The 9,538-nt window shown below is 29.6% G+C and overlaps 1 protein-coding gene across 1 annotated transcript; it reads left to right on the forward strand.

The window, feature by feature from the left end:
• Positions 1–2,033: 2,033 nt before the first annotated feature.
• Positions 2,034–3,757, forward strand: LOC7460856 (uncharacterized). The gene is made up of 2 exons (XM_024580951.2): positions 2,034–2,785; positions 3,125–3,757. Exons 1-2 carry the CDS (start codon positions 2,176–2,178, stop codon positions 3,529–3,531), a joined length of 1,017 nt encoding a protein of 338 aa, XP_024436719.1. The 5' UTR covers positions 2,034–2,175; the 3' UTR covers positions 3,532–3,757.
• The last annotated feature ends 5,781 nt before the right edge of the window (positions 3,758–9,538 follow it).

Consider the following 9,538-nt stretch of genomic DNA (forward strand, 5'->3'; position numbering starts at 1 on the left):
CGAAAAATCATTATTGATAACGAGTAAAACTTGATTTACTATTCATGAATCCCATCATTAATTGTGTTTAAAACTAAGGGTCATTAAAAGCAACTCAATGCTGCTTTCCTCTTCTTCCCGTGAAGAGTGAATCACTCTCCACTGTTCACGTGAACAGTGGAGTCATTCTTTACTGTTCCGGTCGGACCGGGTCGGGTCCGGCCCAGAGCTAAATGCATTGAACTGAGTCCGATCAAGTAAAAAAAAAAATATTTTTGTAATTGTGTTTTATTCAAAAAACTAGTGTTTATCGGTCCGGTCCAGAGCTAAATACATTGAACCGAGTCCGACCCGGTAAAATAAAATAAAAAAATTTATTTTTTATTTTTAATTGTGTTTTATTCAAAAAACTAGTGTTTAAAAAAATTTTATTTTTTATTTTTTATTTTTAATTGTGTTTTATTAGAAAAACTAGTGTTTAACATTATAAAATATCACTACTTAAATTAGACGGAGATCGCTTGATGACATACCATTTGCAGAATTTGATCGCAATCCCAATTTTGTTCCTGATTATATTTTACCTGATGTTGTTGCACACTTAAAAAATCAAGAAAATTATAGTCTTTGTCGGATGTATTTCATACGTGATGAAAATATAGATAGTTTAATGGAACAATAAAAATTATTTTATAAAAATTATTATTTATTTCATGATATAATAGCAGTCGTTACATCTACAATATTTAAATTAAAAACCATCAATATTAATATATATTTTTTAAAATTATTTTATAACCTCAATTTGAAAAGCATTCTTAACCAAACACATTAAACTACCTTTTGTTCAACCTCAATTTCAACCACAGTTTTAACCAAATATATATAAATATTAAATTAACCTTAACTAAAAATATTTTTTATAAAATATTTTTTTTAAATCATAATCATAAAAACTATCACAATATCCAGTATATTTTTATAGGAATATGGAATTAGTTTGAACAGCAGAGGAGAGGCAAGTAGGCTTAGTGGGCATCAAACTTGGATCTGATAATTACAGCCTAACAAGATGTTTATGCTCGACCTTATCTGATTAAAAGGTGTACCTTCGCTTTAATTCCATAATTAATTCGTCAGCTGTACGTAACTTTTATTGATTCACGTTCTTACAGTCTCATTCGACGGATCATATCAATCTTAAGTTAATTTATGATTGGGTAATTGAAAATTTAATTTATGAAAAGTTGACTTTAGGTAACTTACAATATATTTTAACAAAAAGTAGTTGATTGGGTAATTGAAAAGTTAATTCATGACTCAATTATATCCTTTTTTTTATTAGATTTTTTATTTTTTATTTAATAATTATAATTTGATTTGTAAAATCCACATTCAGTAAACAGTGTTTGAAAATATAAATATGTAAATCAATGCAAGATGAAAAAATATTTTAAAAAAACTATGAAAATACAATATAAAAAAATGATATAATTCATTTATAGTTACTTAAAAAAAAATTGTCATTTTGAATTTTTTTATTTCAAATTTAATTTTTTTTACAATATGTTGTTTTAGAATTGGATTTGATATTTTATTTCGGTTAGTTTTATATATATGGAGCTCTCACGATGTTAAGAATAAGTTTTAATAATGAATTAATGATTAATTAGGTAAAATAAAATTTAATTTTATTGATTTAAATCAATTAAAATTTTAAAGATCTAAATTTCAAACTCAAACAAATTAATTTTAGATTTTCATTCTAAGAAAAAACATCTTTATCTTAACTTAATATTTGATTGAAATTAACAGATTTATTATTATTTATTAAAATATATAATTCTTAATTTATTTTATTAAATATTTATATAATTTTTTAAATTTATATTTAAAGCTTTCCTTGATAGAAAAAAAAAAGTTAAAACCACCCGAACCTTTTTTTAAGTTAATAAAAAAAAAAATGTTTCAATAAAGAGGAATAGCATAGTAGCTAGCTAGTGTATCACACAAGTACACTTCTCACCACAAACTCTTTCTACTCTCTATATAACACCCTTCCATTTCCTCATTTCTCTACCCGCAAACTCTCACATTCACCTCCTCTCTCTCTCTCTCTCTCTCCATTCTGATCTAAGAACCTGAGGATTTTGAACAATCTTGATTCTTGAAGCTCCATTTTAAGTGTGAAATAGAATGGTGTTTCCTGCATCGAGTTCTGGAAATCCAATGCTCTCTCTCAAAGTGGCTTTGATATCAACTGGGGTATTATTTTTAGCAGTGATACTAAAGCTTCCAGTACTGGTAACAGACTTTGCGGTCTCTGAACTACCTATCATGTATTCCTCCGTTATTTCTTGGCTTCAGCCACCTTATCTTTACTTGGTCATCAACTGCATAATCATCTCTATTCTTGCCTCTTCCAAGCTTCAGCTTCAAAAGCCAAACCAAGAACAGCAAGTGCCCTTGCCACCAGCGGATATTATTGTCCTTCCTGTGCAGGTGACGGAGGAGGAGGAGGAGGATATATCTGTTCGTGTAGGGAGTGCTGCTTATGTTAACGAAGCTGTTGTTGCAAGTGATCGATATGATGATTATGAATATTTGGATGTAGAGGATAAGACTGTGATTGTGGAGGATTGTGCGGTGGAGAGTGGTGAAGTATATGAAAGGGAAGTGAATAAGGCAGCTCCATACAGGAGTGATTCTATAGAGTTCTTGATTGAGAAAGATCAAAACAAAGAGAAACCATTGGTTTCTGCAAGATTAGGTCGCAGGAAATCCTTGATCAAAGCAAGTCCTGAAGGTAGATCCTCTTGCTTTCTTTTTTCATTTTTACACACAAATAAATATTTATTTTCGTAGGTTTATACACATTTGTGAATGTTTGAAGCCAATATCTATCTGGGGTTTTTTTTATGTTTTTTCTCAACCATAAAGCCACTTTAGAAATATGAAGAATGAGAGATTCTCTTATTCATTTTTTTTTTAAAAAAAAAACTTTTCATCCTAACCTTCATATAATGTTTTTTTAATGATTTACCTTATAAGTATGATTATTCAAAAAATCTGCAAAAACCACAGAGTAGAACTGTAGAATGAATCGGTGATTTCTAAATTTTGATTTTTGATGCTAATTATTTAGGTGGTGGGAAGGCGGCGGCATTGCGAGTATCAAAACCAAAACGGCACGACACGCTGGAGACCACGTGGAAGACTATAACGGATGGTCGTCCAATGCCACTAGCCAGACACCTTAAGAAATCCGACGCGTGGGACTCGCACGTGCGCCGTGAGAATGCTCCTCCACCGAAAATGATGACGATGAAGAAATATGAGACTTTTAACGATAGCATCAGCAGCAGCTCAGAGAAGCTTAGTCGGAGTCCTCATGGATCAGGGAAACTCAGGAAAGAACCTTCTCCGAGTCAGGACGAGTTGAACAAGCGAGTAGAGGCGTTCATAAACAAGTTTAACGAGGAAATGAGGCTGCAAAGGCAGAGGTCTTTGGACCAGTACTATCAACAGATGAGTGGTCGGGGAGCTTATTAGGATTAAATTTTCGATTATATTTTGTTTGGGAATAATCACTAATTACTATATATATATATATATATATATATATCGTGTATTAAAGAGTAGAGATCACAAAGGAAAGAGATAGAAATGACAAGATCTTAGTGCTCATTTTTGTGGTCGGAGGAGGAATAAATTATTCATGATTACGGTAAGGTGCACCTTTCAAATACTATAAATAAAAATGTTCAATTCGACTTTAGTTCGAGTGAGGTTTTTTTTTCTCACAATATTTTTTTCAAGTTTTTTTTAATTATTTTTTATATGAAAAAATACTAGTTTAATATTTTTTTTTAAATATTTTTAAAATGTTTATATCAAAAATAAAAAATTATTTTGATATATTTTTAATTAAAAAATACTTTTAAAAAACATGATTTATGGTAATACCAAACTCAAGAGGTTGTCTATTTTCAATTCTTTGTCTCAATTTCTTTTTCCTTTTTTGGGGATTGGGAACGAATGTATAAAGATATTTAAGGTAACTGTAACAAAAAAAAAGATATTTAAGGTAAGTTTTTATTTGGTTTGAGAGATTAAAAATTAGATCTTAGATATTATAAGAGTGTAAAAAAATAATTAAAGATGAACCTGTAAAGAAATTTAATATATAATTTTAAATGAAAAATACCGTACATAACATTCATGAATGGTTAGATTTTAGGATTTTGAATTTTATCATCTAATTTGTGCAAGGAGTAGACTTAAATTAAAATTGTGTTTTTGGATACTTGGCTTTTTTATTGTTAATAGGGTGTTTGGATATTTGGCTTTTTTTATTGTTAATAGGGTGTTTGGGAGTGTGGTTATTGTTGTTTTTCAAATAACTTTTCGTGTCGAAATGTATCAAAATGATATTTTTTTATTTTTTTAAAATTATTTTTGAGATCAGTACGTCAAAACAATCCAAAATATACAAAAAAATTTAATTTTTTTTGAAAACGCGGTTTACAATAAATTTACATTATGTTTTGAGAAAGCTTGGCACCTTCAAAATTTAAAAATTTAAAAATTTAAAATTTTTAGTCTTTAAATTTTTATTTTTTTTATAATAGTTATGCATCCAGTCCCTCTAAATATAAAATATTTACTCTTTAACCTTATAGTTTTTACTGTAAGGGGCATAGATATTGATTGATTGAAATAACTTTTCTGTAATTACTCTTAGAGATTAATTTGTTACTATTTTACAAGTAATTAATTCTCTGTAATTGTTTGATTGAATGTTTTGAATCTTGATATTTCGGCAAATATATATAGAAAGATTAATCAGCAATACTCCAATAATTAATGAGGTGTTTGAATGAGACCCCCTCTATGAAAATCAAGGGTTTCACAAATAATTAAATTCTAAATCACATTTGGTCCTTAAAAAACATTAATTAGCAATCATCATAAAATTAGAGAGAAAACATTGAACCTAAATTTATCATTATATATGCTTTCTTTCAGATTTTATTTTATAATCTTAGAAAACATTCAAAATGTTTAGATATTTCAGAATTTAAATGTTTTTTCTTCTTTTTTAAAGTTTTTAAACAAAATTAAGTGGGGTAGAGGTATCAATCAAAACGGGATACTCCGTACGAACTAGCTAGCCAGCATTGGAGAATTCTCTCAGTTAAAGCGTGTATGGAAGTGTGGTTGTCGTTGCTTTACAAAGTGTTTTTCACTCGAAAATATATCAAAATAATATATTTTTTATTTTTTAGAAATTATTTTTGATATTAACACATCAAAATAATATGAAAACACCAAAAAATATTAATTTGAAAAATAAAAATTCAATTTTTTTAAAAAATATTTTTGTAACATAAAAGCAAACAGTATCTTAGTGTGGCACTAATATACGCATATAATTAGCCAAAACAAAGCTTCAGAAATGTGATGGATGTTTAACATGGCGGTCATGCCCTTGCTAGCCATTTGTTTCACTTAGATTTGGCAGGCAGGTCTTCGATTTGGCTACCGAACCACAAGTCTATAACCTCGAAGATAGAGCTCCCTGTCGAGCCGTTGCTGTCTCTGATATATACGGTCCCATTTGTAGAAGAGCTTCTTACCTCGTAGTGTTGTTGGCTTTCTATTGCAATCTTTTCTTTGAGAATTTATAAGAATATTAGTTTGCTCATCAAATCAAATATATAAAAAATAATTTTATTTTTATAATTTATATAATATACACAAAATCCATGAATATTATAGTTTATATAAAAAAAAATTGTAATTTGTTAAGTAAGAATTATAGATTATCTTCATATTGAAGAGGTAGGCTTTCTCATATTAATTAAAAGTCACGAATTTTGGAGAAAAGTCCCCTTCCAAATTAAATAAAATAACTTTAGAAGATAACTTATAATTATTTTGCTAACCTAGTAAGTGTAAACTTTTCAAGATAGAAAATAGAATGATTAAATTAAGATGAAGATTAAGATTGCTTATAAAAATAGAAAAAAAATGTAAATTAGGAAACTAGATGATATAGAACTGTTGTTATTTAGTGGAATCACCTACTAAACTTGATATATAATGTTAAATAGTCTTTTATATTAGTAATTCACTTATCTAAATAATAAGAAAAGAATTAATGTGAATCCATGTAATAAATGGTAGAGAATAACATAAATCATATCATGGGACTTCACCTAACAGTTTAAGCTATTGGGTTGGGATGATTTTTTGACATGATATCAGAGCCTTAATGACCAAGCGATCACAAGTTCAAATCTCACCATCCTTATTTATTTGATAAAAATAAATGAGAGGTAAGTTTCATGCAAAGATTGTAAAAGACATGATTCCTATAAAAATAAATTCCTGAAAAACATGAAATTATCTTATGCTTAAGTCAGTATGGGTGTATAAAAAAAAATTACAATAAAAAAAAATAAAATGAGTGTTAAGGAATGTGTATCTTGCATAAGTTTCAAGGGTTTCACCCGGCTTTCATGTTCTTTAATCGGCTTTTTCTCATTTTGGCTAGCTTTTCTTGCTAGAAATTGTTGTGTGTTTGTGTTATTTTTTAGCCTCCTTTTAGTTTAGCTTTTAGCTTTGATTGTTTGGGTGTATTTAAACACCGGGACTTGGAATTAATTTCTTCACATATAAGATATTGTATTATTGATGGAAACTTAGTTTGGCTAGCCAGGAAGGCTCTTAGCTATCGTGTCATGCATGTTACTTGTCAGAAATGGTTCTTACTTGTGTCGTGCATGCTACTCGTGAGAAATGTTGGCAATGATTATGTGATTGGATAGAAAAAGGTATATATTTGACCTGCTTAAAAAGTATAGAATAAAAACATGGAATAAACCATTTATGCATAGTGTGTATGAAAAGTTTGTATGGGCAGCTAAAAAAACCTGGAAAAATGCATAGGAAATCATGTCGGGTAGATTGTTCAAACCAGAGCAACACCAAATTTAGGTTGGACTTTGACTAGAAAATTTCAAGTAGTTTTAGCTATGCTTGAACAGCTGGAAAAAAAAAAAAAAAAAAAAGAATTTCAGCTGTATAGGCCAGAGCCAGAACAAATTGCTGTAATTTTATTTTATTTTTTCTTCATCAAGAATTTAGGCTCGATTTACACAGAATCTGAAATGATATGCGAATACCTCAAACTATCAAATCAGGAAAAAAAGAAAAGAGTAGAACTAACTGTTCAAAACTTTTACTAGAAACCAAGTATCAATATCACAACAACAGTGTTCACGACCACAAATTGGATAATCCCTCCTAGAGATTCGTTAAAGTTATAATCTTCAATAGCAATGAGTTCTTGAAGAACTGCTTTAAAATCTTGAATAAATTAATGAAATTGTTCTTCCTGTTTTTTAACAAGTTCAATGAGAAATCAAAGCAAACAGCAAAATAGACATCTTAAATCTTGCGCACGGGGACAGATTCCTGTCCCACTCATGCACTGCACCGTCAGAGCGCAGCTTGCCATGAGGTTGATCTTCCGAGTTTGAAGGCAAGGTCTCTTCATTAGTCATTACCTCTCTCTTGGCAGTGCTCTACAAAAAGATGGATAATCAGTATAGAAGAGAACGACCCAAGACTTTTTTGCTGATTAAAAGAAATGGATTTCTTCATGAATATTCATTCGTACTACTTTTTTGCTGATTGAGTTCTCGTTGTTTTGCTCTCTTTCTTCAAGACTTTATTGCTTCCATCCTTCGAACAAATCTTTTGTTTCCACATTGCAAAAGCCATGACAAACTCTAAATCTTCATCGACAGAATACAGGCTTGAACATTTTTGAAGAACTCGAAGCTAAGATACCTATTCTGCTATCACAAAAATTCCACTAAACCTTATGCTCTCACGACAAACCTCTGAAACATGTGTTTAATCCTAAAACAGACTGTAGAGCATATCTCTTTATGAAATTCCATTCCAAAACATGCCCAGATCCTCGTTAATAACATCAAAATCAGTTTCTACATGCTAAATTCAAGACATAATTAATTATTATATGCAATAAAGTGAAACCGAAAGCCACATCAGCACTGACCTCATAGAAGCAACAGAAGCTGGTTTAAGAGAGATTCTTGGATACGTCCAGCTGCATGTCATTAAAAATTGGTGGTGTTCTCATGAATCGTCAAATATGTATTTTTTCTTCGCAATTAGAAAAGCTATTTTTTTTAGTATTGATTGTTATCATGCTTTTACAAATCAATGAGTTATGGAGTCAGACTTTTACACTTTAATTATATATAAAAAAAAAAGAAGAAGTTATGTGGCCTTGGTGTTTTCAAACAGAATTGAATAATATTTTCAACGCATGAAATAGGCTTTATTCTGTGTTTTTATCATATTATAAAAAATAAAAAATCATGTTACGGATTATTTAGCCAAAAAAAGTAAGTTCTTGAAGAAAATAAATTAGTGCTTCGTTATAGTTTTTTTTTTTATCAGGGCTTTTTTTCCGGCTTGATTCATTGTGGATTTAATTTTGTTAAGAACCCTAGCTTTTATATGAAACCGAAGAATGGGCTTTCTGAGCCTGGATCTATAACAAAATTTAATGGGGCATCAGTTTCTTGTTTATCATGGGATTTCATACAGAGGTCCTACCATGTTCAGAAAAAACCATGCCCAGGCTTGGCCCGTATGGACTAGCCAGGCGTGCACTTTTTCCATATATATTTCATACACAGGTCCTACCATGTTAGGCTATATATATATACACACACACACAAAGATCATAAAATTATTTCTAGCTTATTTTTTTATTAAATACTAAAAAGTAATATATATTTTTTTATGACACAGCAGGATATAAAAAAATAATTTATTTTATACAAATTTACTATTCATATAAACTATTTACGATAAACAAAGCAAGATACAGACTATTTGGAGAAGGCTAAAAAAAGCAAGAATTGGAGACAATATAAAAAACAAAGAAAAAGAAAAAGTGACGAGCAAGAAGAGCACATGAGACACAAAGCATTAGGAGTGCATTTTTACAAATAAATAATGAATACATAACACACAAAATATTAATAGTGTTTGGAACGTGGTTATGATTGCTTTTTAAATTGATTTTTACTTAAAAATATATTAAAATAATATTTTTTATTTTTAAAAAAATTATTTTTAACATCAGCACATTAAAATAACCTGAAATATTAAAAAAATATTAATTTAAAATAAAAAAATAAAAAAATTATTTTTTAAAAAATAAAATACAAAAACAAACCGCGACAACAATCAGGACCCAGTAGCAGAACAGAAGATCCATAAACATAGTAACAACTCCATCAAAGTGTTGGATTTGGGAGGAGCCAGGAATGTGATTGTCCGAGCAACTTTGGCAGCTGCTTTTGGACCATTACATATGACTATGCTTCTTTGAAGACATCCTGCACAAGTAGTCAGTAATATTTCATCACAATGATGTTCAATCATTAAAAAAGGTGTCTAAGCACATGCCACTAAAAGACTAGCCATCTAGTGAGTGAGTCCCATTTAC

The sequence above is a fragment of the Populus trichocarpa genome, chromosome 11 (genome assembly GCF_000002775.5).
Source record: "Populus trichocarpa isolate Nisqually-1 chromosome 11, P.trichocarpa_v4.1, whole genome shotgun sequence".
Classification (NCBI taxonomy): Eukaryota; Viridiplantae; Streptophyta; class Magnoliopsida; order Malpighiales; family Salicaceae; genus Populus; species Populus trichocarpa.

Coding starts and splice junctions, on each gene's coding strand:
- LOC7460856 (XM_024580951.2), top strand. CDS start 2,176: ATGGTGTTTCCTGCATCGAGTTCTGGAAATCCAATGCTCTCTCTCAAA. Junction 2,786..3,124: donor GATCAAAGCAAGTCCTGAAG/GTAGATCCTCTT, acceptor CTAATTATTTAG/GTGGTGGGAAGGCGGCGGCA.